Genomic DNA, 22,048 nt, shown 5'->3' with positions numbered 1-22,048 from the left:
GAGACCGCTCCAAAAGCAGGACATGAGCTATAGCGCAGGGCATTCTGGGTAAATACAACCAAAACAAACACTTGTCTAAAACTAACGGGAGAAATAGCGTGTAATCTTTTGCCAATAAGATAAGCGAAAACCTACAAACGGTATAAACTGTTTACCTCTGTCAAAGGAGGAAGTTGCACTCTTGTCTTCTTCTGAGGTTTTCATATCATTTCCTTCAGCAGTCCTTGGTTTAGCGCCCGCACAGGCAAGGGGAGTGAACAGGTTCCTCAAAGGGTTTGGCTTGTTTTACACAGCGAACCGCATCAGATGAAAATGTAACAAATGTTGCAATTTTGGTCCCAAATCAAACTGAGTCTATCGGACGATCAGGCAATAAAGAGCCTCCAAGGTCTTTACAGACCAGCTAGATTGAAACCGAGATTGCGTTACATCCAGCAGGACTCTGGTTACTAATTAAGTGACTTTTGTACAGGATTTTATTTATTGACTGATCTGTTGGTCTACATAAAATCTCAACAAAATAGCCTCTGTTTATTCCTTCTGGTTGTGATGTTATGTTCATGGTTGATTACGCTTTGCAGCATTCTGCTTGATCCCAGAAGCATCTTTCTCATATTTATGTTCTCTCAACAGTACAGATCCACCACCTTACCTTCCTTCAAGTACTACGTCACCTGCGCCTGCCTCATATTCTGCTGTATATTCGTGGTGCAGATCCTCGTCTTGCCCAAGTAAGTCTTTGGTCCCTTTCACTCGACTCGCATGGCACACTCCGCCGGCAGCGTCGGCCGCCTCCAGCTGCGGTGGCACGCTGATGCGCAAAAGCCATTTGACGCCAGCTGCCTCATCAACGGGGACCCGGCTGAAATGAAAGAGGCAGGGGAGCAAGAGGCAGAATGTTTAAAAAGCCTATGGAGATGAAAGGGCACCATGTCTGCCAGTGATTATAGATCAGGTGAATCAAAAGCGTGGCGTCGCTTCCACGGCGAGGACAGAAATTCGCAGTCATGCTAATTTACCGCTTCTCTGAGCCAAAGGCGTAATTCCGCTTCTGAGAGGCCATTGATTTTCTAATTTGTGTCTCTCTCCCCACGCCGCTCGCCGCTACATTGCTCCGCAACGTCGAGACGTTACCTCATCTGTTTTATGGCAGTCGTATTTAATTTTCTGCCGAGCGGTATTTATGCTCAAGAAAAATGTCCGTATTGAAAGCTTTGCTTCCGGAGGTCCGGAGATGCCCTAAAATTTCCTGTTATGTCCCATTACTGTGAATGGATTGCAGCTCTGACACAGAGCAGTAGAAACTTCATCACGGTTATGCGGCCCTGGATGACTCTGCTGAGTGTGTTTGTGTTGCAGAACTGCTGTGCTGGGGATCTCGTTTGGCCTGACGTTCCTGCTGTTGGCTTTGATCCTCCTCCTTTGCTTCGCTGGTCACATTCTGGTGGGTTTGCTCAGTCTTTGCCTGACTACACACACACACACGCACACACACACACTCTCACATGTTATCTTCCACTGTCTTTACCAGGACTTTACATCGACTTCCATTCGTTTATATAGCCTAACCCTGACCGTTACCCTGGCAAACCATTACCAGGGCATGCATTGTTATAAACCCTATACATAACCTAAACTCAAGTCACAACAACACTTATCCAAAAGCAGTTGGGCCCCACAACGTAGTATGTACTAGGAAAATGGTCTTTACAACTCACACACATCATTGTATTTCAACATAATTGAGGACTTTGTGTTCATTCCCATTTGTTTTAATCAATCAATTAATCAAGTTTATTTGTATTGTACATCTCAGCGACGCGGCAGTTCAAAGTGCTTTTCACTATAAAACATTATACAGTAACTAAATATGAAACGGTGATAGACATTTCTCAAAAACCTTAATCAAAATCCTCAAACAAACATATTGATCAATGCTTCAGTTGCTACTAATCAAAGGCAACTCTTAAAAAGGTGGATTTTTAGTCTTGATTTAAAGGAACTCAGTGTTTCTGCATCTTTGCTGTTTTCTGGAAGTTTGTTCCAGATTTGTGGTCCATAGAAGCTGAATGCTGTTTCTCCATGTTTGGTTCTGGATCTGGGGAGGTAGAGCAGAACCAGAAGCCCTAAGGGGTCTGAAAGGTTGATACAACAGCAGCAGATCTTTAATGTGTTGTGGTGCTAAGCTATGATTTATAAACTAACAGCAGTATTTTAAAGTCTGTTATCTGAGCTACAGGGAGCCAGTGTAATCATGGAAATGTTCTTCAGGTGGTAAAAGGCCGACTTTATTACTGTCTTTATGTTTCTCTGAAGGTTCAGGTTTCAGTCCATCGCCACATCCAGATTTCAGGCACCTTTCACAACAGGTATTTAAAATTTTGCCAGACTGTAAGTTGGATTTAGGTCTGGACTTTGACTGGTCTTTTTTTTTTTTTTTTTCCCTTTTTTTTTCTCCAAAGAGTTTTTGCGGCGCTAGTGGCTCGTATTTTTTCTACAGTAGGCAGACAGGAAGGAGGGTGAGGAGAGGGGGGGAAGACATGCGGCAAAGGTCGTCGGAACCAGGAGTCGAACCCGCGACGTCCGCGTCGAGGACTAAGGCCTCCAAACGTGGGGCGTGCTAACCCCCTGCGCCACCACAGCACGCCCCAGACTGGTCTTTGATTTAAACAGTTTATTGTAGCGATGTGTCTACTTCTAAAGGCAGTGGTTTGTCATAGTAGAGGGAATGCAAATGTCACTCTCTTCACAAAAAGTCAACTGCTCTTACATAAAGTGTTCAAAGCTATATTTTAAATTTAGCTCTACGCATTTAATCTTCTGTTCTGTTAACTAAATTATTTTACAAGTGTGCAGACAGTCAGAGGAATTTCATATGCCACTGTTTGCGTTGCATGTTTACGGTTTCTCCTCTCTCATTCTGCAAATGTGGATTCGCATAGTGTTAGTTTACGTACGTGATATTTTTATCGCTCCCATCTGCACACATTTAAAGATTTACTGAACGTGTGAGAAATCCACCCACTGGATGTGGCATATAAAGAAATCTGCTCTGTATTCATTCAGAGACTGAGAGCCCCGAAGAGCAGTGTCTCATGAATAAATGATTTCATGCGTTCTCTGCCAATCTCCATATCTGGTCTTTTGGAACTGTGGAAATCACTGAGCACGTCAGCTCAAACGCTTTAAGTCAAACGTCGCTTCTGGACACGTTACAGTTTTGTACTATCATGAGATGAAAACTCGGGCTTTCATGAATTATTTGGCCGTCACTGTAAGTTGCGGCGTCAATTTTAGGAAACTACTGTGAGAGACTAGGAAAGACGCCTGGAGGACATCAGCTTAATTTTGACAGGCTTGTCTCCTGAGTTTATGAATTTCTAGATATTATTTGTGTTTAGAATAACTTTTTAAAACATTCCTTTCTTAGTTGAATTCTGAATTAGCTCCAACATAAATATTTAGTTAGGAAACTAAATGTTTAGTTTTCAAGCAACATATTCAGCTCCAAGCGAAGTTAACAAGCAACATGTAGTTTGAAGCTAAATACGGAGCCTGCTAGCTAAATAAGGTTAAAAGGTAATTTTGAAGTTACATATTTATGCTAAATAGTCCGTTTGAAGCTAAATTCACAGCTTGCTAGCTAAATATTTAGGTTACAGCTAAAGTTTGAAGCTAAATATTTAGCCTCAAAATATTAGCTTGCTAGCTAGATATTTTTGCTTTAAACAAAATAATAAGCTAGCCAGCTACATATTTAGTTTGAAGTTAAATATGGAGCTCGCTAGCTAAATATCTCGGTTAGAGGTAAAGTTTTAAGCGAAATATTTAGTTAGCACAGTAAATATTTAGTTTGACCCTAAATATATAGGTTGCTAAGTAAATATTTATTTCAAAGCTAAAGTTTGAAACGAAATATTTAGCTAGCAACTAAATAATTAGCCTCAAACTATTTAGCTTGCTAGGTAAATATTTTTTTCAATTTAAATATAATTTGGAGCTAAAAATATAAAATAGTTTTCTCTTTTTTTTCTTGCCAATTAAATATTTTGTTTGAAAATGTGACATCTATAATTAAATAGATAAAATGGTGAAAATACAAGAGAAAAATTAACCATTATTTTTAGCTTTTCTGACAGACTAAATAAGCCAAGTTATTACTGTTAAGCAGTGTAACTTTCTAAATGTCACTGTGTGTCATGGTAACACACTCCTGAGAGTAACCATCTACACACCTTTGGTCATGAAAGTGATTCGAACACTGTCCTAAAATGATTTAGAGAGGTGACCCTGTAGTTTTGGAAATGTAGTGCATAATGTGTAATCCAAGGAAATTCTTCTTTAGTTTTCTTTGTACTTTATTTATTCAGCTTTTCCACACTCGTCTCCCATCTTTGTCCTCATCCCTCTCTGTTCTTGTCCTAAGTTTAAATCGCTTTTTTCTCTCTTATTCTGGGTTCCAAAACCCATAATCTGCTACCTGCCTCCCTCCACTGTCATTAAGAAAATAAAATAAAAAGTTGTTGCGATAAGGCATAAAATGTCTTGGGTCCATGAAATATTTACAAGCATTTTTTTTTATAAGTTGTATTTTCCAAACCATCCTAATTTTTCGTACCTGAAACCTTTACTGTGACTAGTTCAGAAACACATTTGAATATTTAACAAATATTTTCTTTGTATTGAATTAAATCAAGTCAAAGCCCCATTGCACTTTAGCTGCTTCTCATCCAGCTTGAGGAGAGCGCTGTTGGTATTTCCATGCTGACACGGTTACCTGACTCTGGGGCTCCACTGCCGATCAATAAAAGATTCCTCGCTCAAGAAGCCCATTTCCATCTTCCTCCCCAGGAGAGTAGTATCACCCAGTAAGTGGGTCAGTTTTAATTGCTGGGAGGATAACCAATAACCTTGGGTCTGTCCTGACCCAGGAGTCGGACTCGTATTCTGTTTAATTAGAAACAGAAGGCGGGAACAAAAAAAATCAGGTTTGATGAGTTTGTAAATCAATTTTAACAGTCCGCGTATTCCCAGCGAAAGACCCCGTGGTCACTGCTGAAAGAGCAGCTAATTGGCTAACGAGGAGGCAAAACAGTGGGCGCATGTTTTATCTCCGCGCGACTGGTCGGCTTCACGGACGTCACTGTTAACGAGGCACATTATTGCTAAAGAACATTCTCTGTTCGTCTGTGGAAGAGTTCATTACGCGCTCGCTGCGATCAAATGCGTTTTCTGGGAAAACGTCCTTTCGGACCAAATTAGCCAAGCCGCTGCTAAGAGAAGGAAGGCACCGTGTCAACGGCTGGAGAGACAGCTTTCAAGATAGAAAGATAAAGGGATTGGTGTTTCATGGGAATTAAAAATAATATCTGACCTTAAAAAAAAAGGGGATACATCCTAATGTTAATGCTAATGTTCCTCCCTTCTTGTTTAAAAGCGTCCCTGTACCAGGAAACCAATTTAAAAGTGTGAGAGCCATTAGAGCTCATGCAGTGTGAACATGCTGCGTTGAAGAGCGAGCAATAATGGGTACCAGTCACACTTCTGGACTCGGGAGAATGATTTCAAAGTAGCACAACGTCCAGAAGAACTCTTAAATTACAAAAGGAGCTCGGTCCAAACTTTTATAAGAAAATTAAAAAGTTGGACCATTTTAATAAGCTGGAATTGAGTATTTCAGTGGGGACACGTTTGTTGGCAGACCTGGTGAAGATGTGTGAAAAACCTTAAGATAATTACTATTTCAGTTCAAAAATACTTTAGCGATCTCAAAGGGAAAGTAAATGTTGTAACTTATATTGACTTAAAATTCTTCAAGGAGTTATTGTAGATGGTGACAGTAGCATATGCTGTCAAATGAAAAAAATGTGAAAAAAATCCAACCTTATTATGTTGAGTACATTTGTTCTATGTACAGTAAGTAATATTTATTTTTCTTTTCTGAATCTCAGTTGATGTGTGATCAGTTATTAGTTTCCTGCCAGACTTCATCAGATGTTTATTTCAAAGGGTTTTATGTTGCAATACGTTCCAACAAGATTTTGGGAGTGAAACAGGCCCACAGCATCACAGATCCTCCACCATGCTAAACAGTGGGAGTAATCCCCCTTTTCATCCCCTTCTGCTTTACACTGCACTAACAAAACATCAAAAAGTATCTTTGGTCTAGTTTATAGTGACCAAAATATCTTAGTACACTTGAAATGAGACAAAACTAACTCACAAGTAAGTTTTCAGCAAGACATAAAAGCTTATTTTAAGTAAATAATTCCTTAACATTGACAAAAAAAAATGCTTGTTCCATTTGCAGATTTTTCCACTTATAACACGGGAAAATATCTTGTAAGTGAAATAATTTAACAAGAACCTTTTCATCAATATTAAGGAATTCTTGACTGAAAACAAGCTCCTTTATCTTGTTGTAAGTTAGTTTTGTCTAATTTTACCAGGGTTACAAACTAATTTATATACATCTATTGCATTCTGTGTGTTTTATATGATCAGTTTTTAGGGTTGATTTTTTTAAGTGTATATTGCTGATATTATTTTATACAAATATGCTGGAAGTTTGTCCACTGCTTCCTCCTTTTCCCCGCTGCATCTTTGAGTCACTCCTGCTGTTTCCTTGGATCCACAGCAGGGAGGGAAGGGGTCCTTCTGCTCTCTGCCATGGCTGCCGGCTTCCTCTCGCATCATCGTCACCAACAACCCCTGGCTGCGATTGGTCCTCACCATGACGACCACGGCTCTCATACTGGTGATGGCTGTGTTCAATATGGTGAGACTGGCTGGGTAGAAAATGTTGCGAATGTAGTTTGTCTTCCTGCGACTGGTGGGTGTGTGCATGATCAGCAAGCAGCTGCAGATAAAGTGTTGGCCTGTGTGGTATTTATAGCAGCAAGGAATGCAATAAACTGTGGGTTCGGTTTTATGAAGTCAAATACTGCAGCGTTACCAGCAAAAATAATCACAGAGGATAACTAATGCAGAGTTGGAGGCAGATCAGATATTTCCTACCCAGTAGGAGCAGAACTCCTCTGTTTGGCCTTTGCACCGTTGTTCTAACAGCAAGGATGTCGAATAGTTGAGAACTTTATCGACGTTTCTGCAAATCTACCGTTAATGTCAGAAGTTTACCTACAGCACTTTGTGTCTTGATAAATATGAATATATAACCATGAATATAAACTGTTCCTTTTTTTGCAAGATGAATTCAATTTAAAAAATTTGGATTTTCACTAAGGATGCACTGATCCACTTTTTTTTACCGATACCGATCTCTGAGGTTTAGTATCGGCTGATACCGATCCAATACAGATGCTGAATTGACTTAAACGTTTCTTTTTTTTAACACGGAGACATAAATTTGCTAGTCAGTTTCTGTTTAGGATATTTTATGATTTAACACCATTGTAATTTGACTTTATTGTTGCTACTGGAACTGATCTGAACTCAAGAACTGAACTGAACTCAGCTACTGAACAAATGTAGGAACATTACAGCTATGATTTAATACAATGGACAGTTAACTTTTAAACATAAAACCAGATTGATTTGGATTTCTTTTTTCCCTTTATCAACGAAACTAAGGATGCACCGATCTAAAAATTTGGGCCAATTTCAATATCCAATATAAATATTGCTGCCGTTACCGATTACCAATATTTACAAATATTGTATATCTTGTATGAGTGATTCTTTTTTGTTTCATGTCCTCATGTTTTGCTTACAATGATTTTTTCTAAAATGTGTGAAATATTCACAACAAAGTATTTTAATTATACATTTAGATGTTTGCCATTATTCAAATATAAATGAAATGCATTTTAAATATTATTTTGTACTTTACACACCATTTTGGTGACACACATGCTCAATTTGTAGAATAATATACATCGCATATTTCTACCATTTCAATGACCACACTGCTGATTTCACCACTGCTTCTTCGCTTCTGTTAAACTTCCCACAATCCTTTGCTGCATCACTATCACTGTCACATGACCAAACAAAAACCACATGACCAACATTTTCTCCCTCCCCCTCCAGAAACTAACAGCAACGAGATGGAAATAAATGTTGGTTGTTAATATCGGCCCAGTTTTATTTATTGGACCGATACCGATGTGTTAAGAACGAATAATAATAATATCGACCAATACCGTTGTTAGTTTGAAAACAATTTTTGGTATTTAATTTAACTTTGTCTCACATTAAAATGTATTTGTTGATCTAAAACATCTTAGCATAATTAAAAAATTAAATAGTAAAACTAGATATAATGTTAACTTTTGAATCCAAATCACTGTTTTTTTTGTTTTGTTTTGAATTATTCATTAAGACACCAAAATGAATGGAGGAACAGTATTCTAGAAAGAGGAATTTCTCTTTTCGATATGTTGAAAGGAACATGCCACTCACAGATTAATAGTAACAGGAAGATTTTTCCTTCCTGCCACCAGACCTGTGTGGCTCCAGGAGCCTCGGCTGGCAGCGTCAAGTGTAAATCATAATTCCGGGGAACTGCAGCAAAACCTTTTTTCTGGAATAAACATGGCTGTTTCTCAAGTGACAATCAGGCATTTTGAAAGGAATTCAAAAAAGAAGAAGAAGAAGGAAAAAAAAAAAACGTGACTGCCAGAGCACCTGCAGGAGAAGCTGATGCAGCCAAGAACAATGGCAGCGCCGCTGGATGAAGGCGAAAACAATCGCAGGTTTCAAACCTCCGCACGGCTTCTGCAGAGACGGCTTGATAAAAGTTTCAGGGCTGAACAGACTGAACCGGTGAATCAGCGCTCCGAGCTGAGTGGCGGGGCTCAGCCTCTGCGCTCTGGTGCTTCACGGCTGCAGGAAGTGGCGAACTTGACCTCGCGACTGACATGGAGTCTCTGCGCTCGTTCAGCAGAACAACGAGGAGCGCTCAGACCAGCTGGAGCTCAATAATAACCGCGGTGACTCAGTCGCTCCGCTCCGCAGTTGATTTTCTGTGATTATGTCGGGGCTGATCCCGTCTAGTAGGATTATTCTCCAAGTGATAATTCTCGCTAATCGGCTCATAAAAATAAAAAATAATCAGTTAAGAGAACGACAGGCTGACACAAGCTAAATATGCAGCACAAACCGCAGGATTAAAAGTAAGTCGCTTGTTAATCGTGCCAAACTTTTACAATAGCTGCAGACTGCACGGGATTTTTCAACGAGGCTGGAGAACAGCTTGATGAAAAACCTTCAGACGAGCTCTTTAAATTCAGTGTTTTGCTCACTTTTACCAGGAGCAACTCAGATCTGCATATCTCAACTCATTGCCAGGAGGTAATTCGTGATGTACCATAAATTCAACTTGTTTCCCCTCTTGTGCCCCCTGGATTTGTTTGTCCAGTTCTTTGTGGAGGACCCTGGAGGACCTGCAGAGGACATCCAGACAGCTACTCTCTCTGCGAATGTGTCCAACAGCAGCCGGTCCAACTACCTGGAGGACAAAAACAGGTTTTACCTGCCGGTAGGCACGGCTGGTTGACAGATTTGTGCTTTGTTATGTAATTAAAACTCGGCTCCTTCAGACTAGCCAGCAGCAATCAGCAAACGCCTGGTTGAACTGCGCATCGGCTGAGTTTGTTATATGAGCATACTTGTCAGCGCAACGCTGGTCAAAACGTTGTTAAAGGGTTAATAGCAGAGCAGGAGCTTCTTAAAGAGACGGATGCCCAAATTCAAGGCGTCAAATCTGTAAGTCAAATTTCTTTAAAGCTATATTTGGTATTTATAGCATTTTTTAGCAACTCAAGGTGACATTTGCTACAAAGTGGCCTGGAAAACACATAATGTTTCCCCTTTCAGACGAGGATTTCTGCTGTTCTTTACGTCTTCAGTACTTCATCTACTGCTGCATTCTGGGCCTGGTCTCGTGCTCAGTCTTCCTGAGGATCAACTACGAGCTGAAGATGGTGGTGATGCTGGTCGCCGTGGTGATCTACAACATCATCATCCTGCAGACTCACGCCTCCCTGCTGGACGGATTCAACAAAGCCCTCTACCCCACGGACAAGGCGGACAGGTACCGGCCGGTTCTCCTACCTTTTCACATTACAGAGATGGGAAATCTGGTTAAATCTGTATAATCCGACTAAAATCCCACATCTCTCTCTGACCTTTGCGACCCCGTTGGTTCATCCCGGCCTATTAAAATGAGCAACTCTGCAGCAGGGGACCACTGAAACAACTCGGTGGCGGAGTTGGCAGCGTCCCATTCTGCTGTCAGCGGAGCGGAACGGCTGGAAAGAGGGGATGATGAGTGGCAGAAACAGATAATGCTGCTCGTGTTGATGGAGAAGGATTCGGCTTTTGCATTTGACTGACAATCGCTGGGGAGAGAAGAAGAAGAAGAAAAGAAAAAAAAAACCTGTCGAAAGTTTCTCTAGCTCTGAGAGTAGCTGGCAGAAAAAAACCCTCGATTCCTCGGTTTCTCACCTTGCTTTGTTAGCATGAGGAGTGAGTTTCTGCTTCTACAGGCAAATACAGGCGAATCATTTTGAAGTGCTAAATGAAAAGGAAATAGACCAAGGCTGCCTAATAAACCTGATTCCTGACACGTCATCAACATCTTCAGTTAGCGCCACTTCTCTCACAAGTAACAGAAAAGTGTGAGGGTAGAGATCAGTCAGCTGAGGTAAGGCAGTGAATTCATCTTGCAATTTACAGTTCAAATATGTATTTCTGTGCACGCAAACATAACAGCGTTGTCTCTTGTGAGCAAAAAATGCAAACAGAAAATACTGTTCGATCACGTTGAATTAGTTGGCATTTAAATGAAGACGTGCCTGTGTGTCAATGAAACATCCTCCATATATACTGGTGACTCTTCTAAAATGTGCTTTAAAAAATTCATGTCATAAAAAGTAGCATGTTTAGAAAAAAACTGTAATTTGTAATCTAAGTGCGCGTATTCAACGGGGGAAAAGGTTTGTACCCACCATCCTTGTATAACACATACAGAAGGCTTTTTAGGAATTCATATTCTACTTTTCTTATATTTATAATATGCAATATCTTTTATTAACAGTAAATTGAGAAATAAAGGCCCCATTCATGTATGTTGAGTCACTTAAGCAGAACATCACATAAAGTCAGAAAAAAGGATTTAAAATAACAGTAGCCATGATAAACCAGGCGGGGTGAGAACCCAAAATGTAAAGAGTACCAAATTATTGCTAAAAAAAAATTTCAGAAATAAAATAGATTGAAGAGATTCAAGTCATTCTTAAGGATATTTACCCATTTTAGAGACAGTGCTTGGGATCACAGAAACATAAAATAAAGAGAAAAACTCTACGTTTGATTAGAAGGGTAGATGTGGTGAAACAAGCAGACACTCTGCAGTGCTCATAGAAACACAAAGATTATCTCGGATCAGCTGTTACAGATGGAAGCTATTTTGATCAGCTTGTTCGAGTCAACAAATAAGCTCAAAAATGTTTTGGATTGAATTCCTCAGTGTGAACTTCATCTTTCCAGTTATTACGTTACAAAAATAGGCTGTTTCAGGAAGCAGAACATCCTTTGTATTAACTACCAATTTAAAACTACAGAAAAAAACGATAATTGTTTTCTGTAATATACTGTGAATATTATTCACAGTATATTACAGAAAACAATTATCGTTTTTTTATTCACAGTATATGAATAATATTCATATACTGTGCTATTAATCACATAATTACATTTGTTAGTTTGAAAAAGAAATCCATGATTTATGAATTTGTTTTATCTAGAAAGGACTTACACTGGCGGTCGCCCAGGGCCCCAAGTTTTGGGCGGCCCCAAAAACTTGGAATATTTTTGCAATTAATGTATATTTTATTTTGTACCTTAATATAAAACTCATAGGCCCATATGAATTTTGTTGTTTTGCAATATTGTTACATTGTATTATTTAATACAACACTAAAATATTTGAAAATTCTGAACTTATTGTATGTCTTTAAGGGGCCAGCATGGAGCGTTCTCACATGGGATATTTTAAACCTGCAGCTGTATAGGCCTACCTATTAATATACTATAATTTGCCTGAGTAAAATGTTGTTTTTTAATTATTTTGTATTTATATCAGTGATGTACTGTCAGGGGAGGCAGGTGAGGCAATTTATATTGCTATTTTCACCTTGTAGTTTGTACTATAAAGTACCTCTTTTTCATTTAGCTGAACCAATTCTGATTTTTTGTTCTTCAAAATCGCTGAATTTTCGCATTTTCCCATTCAAAAGGTCGGAAGCGCAGCAGGTGAGGCAGCAGCGAGCTGAGCCTCACCTAGGATTGATCAACCTCTCGCTAACTGCACTGGCTATCTAGATCTATCTATATACAGTACAGACCAAAAGTTTGGACACACCTTCTCACTGAATTCAATGAGAAGGTGTGTCCAAACATTTGGTCTGAACTGAGTACAGACCAAAAGTTTGGACACACCTTCTCATTGAATTCAGTGAGAAGGTGTGTCCAAACTTTTGGTCTGTATTGTATATCAGTGACGTGCGGTGAGGTATATATATATATACTGTACATATATATATACAGTATATTGGATAGGGAACCAAAAGTGGCTGCAGCCCATGGTCTCTTAACCTTCTAAATCCGGCCCTGCATTCACCATTAATAATCTGCTGTTTAAACGTTAGATAAATCCCACAGCTCATGGTCATTCATTAAAAATTATGTTTTGAAATGTAAATAAAAAATGAGATGCAAGTAACAACAAGAACAGCATCACAAGTCTTAACATTTACTGAAACTTTTACTTTTTCAGACAGGACAAATGTGTGTATTGGATTACTTTGTTAATATGTCCAGAAACAAAGGCTTGCTGCATCTCTAAAAACAACATTTTGGCATCAACTAAAAGGTTTTTGATCGTTTAAGGAGACAATGATGAAATCATGGTGGTAGTTTTTTCAAACCTGCTGATTAGGATGTAATTGCAATCAGACTCTGATCGGACCAAATTCTGAAGGAGTTCTTGTAAACAGGCGTCTTATGCTATTTGTCTACAGATGTCCATGAAAGTTGTTTCTTTAAAGAAGAACTGGACTTGATTGGCAGATTGTCTTTAATAGTAAATAATGGAAAAAGGCTGGAAAAACCTGCCGTCGCTGAGCATGGATGCATCCATGCTTTGTAACAACGACGCACTAAACCACATTCTGCAGACTTTAAGAAGCACAACACAGGAGGAGTGGAATGGCCATCCTGCAATGCTGACTATTTCATCAGCAGGGCAAAACTGAAATAACTAAGACTGCAGAGAACCTTCTGGGTCACAAATATCTGGAGAAGGACGGGATACTATTTACTTTATATAATCACGCTGTCTAAGAACATTTATTAGTGAGTTTTGCTCTTTTTTTTTCCTTCAACAAACACAATTACTCACATTAGGACTTGTTGCGTTGCCTTCCATTCATTTTAGTAACTAAATTTACAACTAACCCAGACATTTCCCTAATCCTAAAGACGGCTAGTCTGTTCCTAAACCTAACCTTAAATTTAGATGCAGTCGTTTAATTTCCATTCTTTGTGTGTCATGTAGCTATTGTGGCCCACAGTCAGTAGTTTTTGTCACTGCAGAGAAAAGGTTACATGTATTCATCAGCTTCATGGATAACAGCACATTGTGGATTCTCTGTTCAGTTTGTTGCATTTAATTTTCATTTGGCTAATTAAACCGAATAAAAATTAAATGTGACTGAATTTGTCGTTATTATTTTATTTTATTTTTTTAAACTGACAGGTAAACATAGATAGACGTAACATTTTAGGCGTCATCAGCCAAAATGACAGATGACAAAAGAAAAAGTCAAGCACAACCTCTATATAGTAAAATGTTCCATGAGGAAAAAGTGATTTTCTGTTGGCAAATGGACACATTTTTAACTGTGGCGTTGTTACTGTTACAAATGAATATGGATTTATACATGTTTACTACCTGCAGTTAAACCAAAACACTGTTTCCAAGTGAACATTATAATTACAAGGGTTTTCAAACATGTTTTTCAGACCGGGTGTGCTGAAGGACCTGAAGACTATGGGCTCCGTGTCTCTGTTCATCTTCTTCATCACTCTGCTGGTATTAGCCAGGCAGGTGAGTGGCTTTGACTCCTTCAGAGAAGGATATTTTTACCGTCCAGAAGGTTTCGGTGTATAAAAATACGTCTTCAGACATTTTGTCTTTTGTGGTGTTGGTGCCCCGCCACCGTCCTCGCGTCATGTGACACCGTAACGCCGCTGACTTGGATTTTCTGCGGGGAATTGAATCTTTTTTTAGGGGTAACATCTATCATCTCAAAGCAGATGTTCCGAGCTGGGACTTCTGTACCCACATCCGGAGCTCCCCAGAGAAACGCGGCGGCCCAATCGGCTTCTTGCGTTGTTCTCGTTCTGGGTCACCCTCGGCAGAGAAATAAAGGTTTTGTTGGCCCGACTTGGATGTTTAAAACTCCTTGTTCGAAGCCGATTCCGTTCTTAAACTGCTTTTTTCTTCAGTTTCAATTACAAAATTCTTCCATTATCTACCGCTAAAATGATCATTGGAAGACCTCTTTGCCCCGAGCGGTTGATGCGCTCAAAACGATTCTGCACGCTTCATGCAGTCCGTTGACAAATTTTCCTCGCCTAATTTCTTATCAGCTCTAATGAGGTCTTTTCTCAGAACTTTCTTCAGAGGGGAGGAGAAATCAGGTTACAAGGAAAACAGCATCAGTGATTCATCCCCCAAGATCAGATTGCACAGTGGAGCAAAACTCATTTACAGCCTCGTTTAGCTGCTTTCTAAACGGCATTTGGAATGAGCTGGCCTACTTTCCGGACTCACCGAGGTAGACTCTCCTCGTCTACGTTTACACGCGCAACCCGAATGAGGAACGAAGGTGGAACGCTGTTTCTCAGAAACTCCCAGACCCCAAAACGCAGCAGATCCTTCCGTCCGTCGGTGGTGGAATCTTCTAAATTTGCCACGGCTGACGCTAATGTCAAGGAATAAAATAAATAACTCAGTGCATTTATCTATCATTCAGCCTGCTAATCAACTACATCTCCCCGGACGGTCAGTATAGGAGCCCGCCCACCAGACCCTTCTAGCCTTCGGATACAGAGACGGTGCGCTCCGGAAACGGAGGCGCGAACACGCAACCTCAGGATGTCTTGACCTTCGCATGCGAGTCCTGCTAACATATGCAGATGTATTCAAAACTACCTCAAGCTTGAATAACCAAAAAGCACAGAAAGAGAGAAGGAAGCAGCAGCTATGTTTTATGCAAAGCAGCTCTGTCTGCTTTTTCCTTGAGCAATAGCTGCGCTGCTGCTTCTCGCATTGTCTCGCTGTCTTGTTATTGGCACTCTGATTATTTCCATGAATACCAAGCATTCCAAATACGACCGCCTCGCAGTCGCGACGCATTAGGAGAGAAAATAAGCCACCTGCCACTGAGAAGCAATAAGCTGAAGGTGTTTTTGCTTAAGGCCTTTATTTCAGGGACCAATCAGGTCAATCTCACTGCAAAAATAAAAATTAAAACAATTTTTACCAAGTATTTTTGGTCTAGTTTCTAGTGCAAATCTCTTAGTACACTTGAAATTAGGCAAAATGAGCTTACAAGAAACTTTTCAGCAAGTCAATATTTCCTTAACATAAATGAAAAGTATCAGTTTCACTGGCAGATTATTAGGCCCGAGCAGCGAAAGCGCTGAGAAGGCCTGTTGTAATCATAGTGGTTTTTTACTTATAACTTGGGAAAAAGTTCTTGTTATAAGTGAAATAATCTGCTAGTTTTTGAAAAATAAATATTTTATTAATTATGGACTTAAAACAAGCTACTATATCTTGCTGAAAAGTTACTTGTAAGTTAGTTTTGTCTCATTTCAAGTGAACTTAGATATTTGCACTAGAAACTAGACAGAAAGTACTTGGTAAGATTTTTTTGTTTTGTTTTTGCAGTGCAATATTTAGTTATTAATAGTATTGTTGTGCAAATGTTGATTTAATTTAATAAAGTGACCGTGGATATCAGCAGATATTTCGTACTGACGCAGGAAACATGAAAAGGAAAAGAAAACACAAGAAAATAACGCATATTCTTGTCAGAAAAACTTTATGCTCACAAACGACAATCCCTGCCCGAGTACAGCTAGATATTTCCAATAGAAACTAGACCAAAAATACATTAATTTAAGATTTTTAGTTTTTGCAGTGATTCAAGTAATGTGCTGTTTGATGGAAAATAAAGACAGTGGTGAAATTTGGTGGTGGGAGTATGATGCTGCGGGGTTGTGTTCTTTAGCAAGGCGTTTACAGAAAGACGTTCGAAGCTAAATAAAAAAACAATCCTGAAAGAAAATGGGAGCATTTGAACCAGAGCTGCAGTGACAGGGGTTAAATCAAAGTGTGTGTCAGTATGTGTCAGAATGGCCCAGTCAAAGTACATATCTAGATATAACTGAAAATTTGTGGCAAAACTCAACAGTTGTTGTTTTCAGACACTACCCGATCGGGTTTGAGCTATTTTGTAGAGAAGAAGTAGCGATAGTGTCACACCTCAAAGCACTTGGCTGGATTTCTATTTGTTAAACTTTTTGAACACTTTGCATCATTTTACTTCTACTTAACAATTATCCATTATTTTACGTTAAAGGATCATAAAATCCTTCTGAAAGTCTTTAAGTCCAGGCTTACAGAGAGTCTCCCCTCTCCTCTTCGTCCCCCTCCAACAGAACGAGTATTACTGTCGGCTGGACTTCCTGTGGCGGGACAAGTTCAAGAGGGAGTGTGAGGAAATTGAAACCATGGAGAACCTGAACCGGGTTCTGCTGGAGAACGTCCTCCCGGCGCACGTGGCCGAGCACTTCCTGGGACGCAACTGGAAAAATGAGGTGAACAAAACATATCAAGATGTTTCTAGATTTTGCAAACATTTAGAGGCATGGATGAAAACGTAGATCAAATCAGAAAATGTTCCTACTTGGATGTCATTTGTGCGATATTATCGTGCAGAAGTCTTCAGTCAGTCAGCGTTCCTTTCTATTTTGTTATTTCTGACCTGAAATTCTTTATTGTAGCCATGACCAGGATTTCTTTCGGACTTCCTGAAACTCTTTTTGTGCTTTTGTTTGGATGATTTTAGTATATTTTCAGCTCCTTCTGATAATTTCTAAGAGAATCTTCTCTTTGTTCCTTGAACTACTTTATTCTGACATGTGAATCATTAAAACATGAAAAACTCAAGGGATGAACCAGTGGCAGACACTTTTAAACAGGATACTTCCTCTATTTGCTGGTAGCAATCACAAAGTGCTTAATCTGAATCCATGAAAGCTGGGCTTTATCTTATACAGTTTCTGATTTGACAAAGCTTAAAAAGAACAATAGAACAGTCAAAGAAAAATAAACAATATTTCTCTGCCTGCATAATAAAATGACTCGTTGGCTTGACAATTCTCCGGGTATTTTGACTGAGTCGTGCCTCAGTGAAGTAAAAGGTGCTGTAATGCACCTGCGCCTTTCACTTCAGGCTTCAGCTCTGCCTCACTCGTCTTCCTCGGTGACCCAGTTACGACGGTGGCAGGCACTTGCATGGGGACGGGGACCGTGCATTGCAAATTTGAGGATTATTTTCTAAGAAAAGCCGAACAGCAGTGCAGCAGTCACTCTGCGTTTCCACCATCTCTCAGCGTTCAGTAAACGCTGAACACACTCCGTGTTCTGGGTGGCACCCCTGGTGAAGATGTGTCCAAAGCCTTAGAAGGAATTATTTTATATACACACCCATATCAATATGAGTACGTTGTTCCCTCTGCTGTTCATACTATGAACAACAGCGTTTTATGCCCTTCTTTGCATCTGGATGTCCCGACACAAATTTTTTCCCTCCTGAAACGATACCAATATCGCAGATATGAGCATTGGCCGATATCGACACGATATCACCACAAATCACACACACTTTTATTACTAATTTTGTGGACTTTTGTTCGAGCAGTTTCAATCAAACAGAGAACAATAGTCAGCAGCAGTAGGTATGAGAATGTCTGAGCCATTTATTATTAATCAATATCAGAAATTGCTCTGATATCGATACTGGAAATCGGTCCAACTTTGATATCGCACTGATTGGGACACCTACCCTAATCTGATTACAGATCCAGTTAAGGTTCTGGTTGTGTCAAGCCAACTACCACATGTTTACATTTGTGATGGTAGCATTTCCAAAGAACTGACTGGCGTTTTTCATGTAATGGTTGTCATGGAGACGTGCTGGCCCCCAAGATGCCCCTCTCTGCAATGAGCCTCTGAGGTTTCTGTTTGTGTGCGGGGCAGATGAAAATAGGTCCAGCTTTGTGGCCAGTGGCTGAAAGAGACGGGTCTCTGTGTCATGTTATGAACACAAAGAAAGACAAGATGGCAGACGACTAAATAGAAGTTTCTAGAAAGCCTGACGAAAGAAATAAAGTTGAAATGTTTGCAACGCTCGGGTTTATTTAGAGGAAATTCTTTCTACAGGCAAAGATAATGGTTTTGCTGAAAACTATTTAACAGGGTGGGACTTTTATCCACAATGAATAAATGTAGTCAAGTTAATTCTCCTCACTTTTTTATTATTGTGATAAATGAATTGATCTCAGGTTTTTTTCATACATTATTTACAATAGGTGCCAATAAATTAGTCCACATTCGCATGCTGTTGTTGATGTTGTTTTTCTTAGCTGTTAGACTTTGCATGATCTCTTTGCCCAGTATGACTTGCTTTACTTTCTGGTCTGAAACATTTCCAAAAAGAAAAGTTGCACAAGACAAAACCCCTTTCGCTCTGAGCGTCACCTGAGCTGCTCTGTTCTTACTTCCTCCTTTCTAAAGATGAATGCCCCTATTTTCCGGCTGCCACGGGGACCCGGCGTCCCTGCAGAGATGATTAAAGCGTCTTCTTATTTATTTAAAGTCTAAGTGTCAGTGTTCAGCATGAGGCATTTAGGTCATGCTGTTTTATTTTTTTGTAAAGCCCAATGAAACCACAGGCCATTTCTCTTCATCTTTCTGCCGCGAGTGCCTGTTCGATACGGCCCATCTAGCTGTTATCTTCTTCTTCTTCTTCTTCGCTTGTTATCAGGACCTTTATCATCAGTCGTACGAGTCAGTGTGTGTGATGTTCGCCTCCATCCCGGACTTCAAAGAGTTTTACACAGAGTCTGATGTCAATAAGGAAGGACTGGAGTGCCTCCGACTTCTCAACGAGATCATAGCCGACTTTGATGAGGTAAACTCCTCTCTTACTAATAATCCTGACTGTCTGGAAGTGTGGAAAAAGACAAAAGAAAGATTTTTGACCTTCTCCGGGGAAGTGTCGTGATGCTCCTGAGCGGAAGGAGCACAAAGCCAGGCGGTCGTTGGGATGCTGCTCCTGTTTCATACTTTGTGCTGGGTTCCCTCTGCGTTCACAGCTGCTGTCTAAGCCCAAGTTCAGCGGCGTGGAGAAGATAAAGACCATTGGTAGCACCTACATGGCTGCAACTGGGCTCAATGTGGCTCCAGGACCAGAGTCCACACAAGTAAGCTTTTCTCCACCTTAACAGTAAGACTCAGCAAATCCGAAGACAAGTAGCTTGTAGCTACAAGTGCATTCTGTCCCAATCAAACCACTATGTTCTATGTATTTTACTGGGATTTATGTGGGAGGTAAGAATGGCTGGTTTTCATAACTTTTGGAACATTGATGTTCAACTTCAGTCTGACTCCTGAGAACAATCAGCAGGAATTTGAATCTCCATGTTTGAAGCTAAGAGAAACATAATCAAAAGACCTGCAGCTTTAATTGCAACATAGGGTGGGGTCTACTGATACTAAACTCTCTAAAAAATTCAAGATGGCCACCACAGTCGTGAAGGAAAATTAATTTTTGCTCTTGATTTGCCCATATTTATCACAGATGAATACGTTTAGTGTTAAATCATTCATAATTGGACCCATGGGTTTCATATTTACTGATAATGTTTTGACTTCTCAAGATGGCCACCATGGTTGTCATGGAAAATAAATTTCTGCACTAAAATTGTCAATTAGATGAATGTGTTTGGCGTCAAAACATGGCCTTCCTCTTTTGAACCATAGAAATCATGTGGTTCAAAATGGCCGCCAAGGTTGTAATATAAAATATATGTTTGCACTAAAATCAGCTGTAGTTATTGACATTGTGGGCAAGACTTAACAAATAGTTAGGCTCATTAGCTCTGCTAACACCTAACTGCTAAACACATAAAAAATTTGAGCCAACTTGCACTAAACTGCGAGACATTAAAAAAAATACAGAATGCTATTGCTAAGATGCTACATATAGAAAAATATGGGGAAGCTAACGCTAAACCGCTAACCACCTAATAAAATTGGCAGAAGCTAACGCTAACTATTTAGATGATGTCACAAGTCTTCGTCTCAGTTGATGACCGGTGTGAGAATCGCAAACAACAAAGTCCTGCATTTCAGTTTTGCCGTCTGATACTGATACAAAATTACTTATTAATTTAAAATAGTATGAATAGGATGACCAAAATGGGGAACATTTTATGTCAATAACTGGTTAAAAGAGAAAGGGGAAAAAAAAAAACAACCTTGAAAAATTCAAGTGGCTAATTGTAAATATGAAAAACATACGACCTGAGGGTAATTTTGTATGCTAGTATCCACACTTGAAAGATTTTTACAGTAAGATGCTGCACTAAAAGTGGCTCGAATGCAAAATGCACACCATTGACACACTCTACTTTGTCCTGGATTTATTACAAACCATCATCAATTGAAAACACTAAACTTTGTCTTTGTGATGCGACAAAATGCCAAGAAGTTGATTGGTTATGAAGACTTTTGGAGGCTCTATTCTGAGAATACAGCAGCTTCATGCAGGGCGTCAACAGAGGGCATCTTTTAGTCCCTGTATGTACATTTGACAAGTCCCTGGACTTTCCCTCCTAATTATCTACGGGTGCCTGAGGCCACAAAAAATGGGGCAGTGAAAAGCATTGCAGCGTCAACGGCGTTCCAAGCGCAGCTAAAAGCCCCGTGTGGGTCGCTCCGTGAAATCTGCAGCAGCATCACCCGTCCATCAGTGATTCATTGCCGCACATCTGAATGCATGTGAACAAATGGGGGTCTTGTTCAGACATCAGCGCTGTGTCAGGAGATCTGCCTGATTGCTAAAAATCTGGATTAATTGGGCGTTCACTCAGCCCCGCCTCCTATTCAGATACTGTTAATGCATCAGTCAAGAGGTTTTCTTTAAATATGTCTTAACTTGCCAACGGGACAGACTCATCAATCGACATTTGTAGTTATTTTTGCCTTTTAGTTTTCATGTGACATTTATCTTGTACAATTAAACTACTAACCCCAAACCCAAATATATATATAAATAAAGCTACCAGACGGTTAAAGTGTACGCTCTTTAACTAGTCAACCACATCCTGACTTTGTTATACTTCCCCACTCTAAGTTGTAACATTTTCTCCAGATCTCTGACTGTGAGGACATCTTCTGATAAAGTAAATCATGAAACCTATTTTTATCAGTCACAGATAACCTGACCAAAAACAAAACACAGTTTTCAAATATTTTTATTCATTTCGAGGGGGAAAAAAATGTATCCAAACCAAACTGGCACTTTGTCTTTCTGAACCCATCCTAACCTGAGCCATCAAGCTTTTGTAATAACAGGAAATGACATCACCATAGATTAATTTTGATCCAGTGTTCTTTGGCAAATGTCTTTAAATTAGTCACACTGGAGGATATTTAAGTATGATTAGCATATTTAAGACCATGGCAAAGCATTTCAATGGGATTTTATGCCAACGCCATTTTTGAAACTTTGACTAGGCCACTTCAAAACTTTAATTTAGCTTTTTTTCTAAAGATAAAATCACTTGTGTACTTCAGATCATTGTCCGGGTGCATAAGCTAAGCTGCTACTGGCACTCTGATTCGCTGTATTCTCCAAAATTTAGAAATTGCTTTAAAATCATT

At 39.7% G+C, this 22,048-nt stretch overlaps 1 protein-coding gene across 2 annotated transcripts in view; it reads left to right on the top strand.

The window, feature by feature from the left end:
• Positions 1-22,048, top strand: part of adcy2b (adenylate cyclase 2b (brain)) — a 67,041-nt gene that overhangs the window by 41,213 nt on the left and 3,780 nt on the right. The window contains exons 14-22 of one of the 2 annotated variants that reach the window (XM_032580908.1): positions 634-731; positions 1,360-1,444; positions 6,638-6,778; positions 9,380-9,499; positions 9,870-10,054; positions 14,047-14,131; positions 16,756-16,914; positions 19,146-19,292; positions 19,477-19,584. In XM_032580908.1, the coding sequence (XP_032436799.1) occupies positions 634-731; positions 1,360-1,444; positions 6,638-6,778; positions 9,380-9,499; positions 9,870-10,054; positions 14,047-14,131; positions 16,756-16,914; positions 19,146-19,292; positions 19,477-19,584 (1,128 nt within the window). The remainder of the gene's footprint in view (positions 1-633; positions 732-1,359; positions 1,445-6,637; positions 6,779-9,379; positions 9,500-9,869; positions 10,055-14,046; positions 14,132-16,755; positions 16,915-19,145; positions 19,293-19,476; positions 19,585-22,048) is intronic. The other variant, XM_032580909.1, reaches the window with a different exon arrangement.

Source organism: Xiphophorus hellerii, chromosome 13 (genome assembly GCF_003331165.1).
Source record: "Xiphophorus hellerii strain 12219 chromosome 13, Xiphophorus_hellerii-4.1, whole genome shotgun sequence".
Taxonomy (NCBI): domain Eukaryota; kingdom Metazoa; phylum Chordata; class Actinopteri; order Cyprinodontiformes; family Poeciliidae; genus Xiphophorus; species Xiphophorus hellerii.
This window is presented reverse-complemented; position numbering and strand designations above follow the sequence as displayed.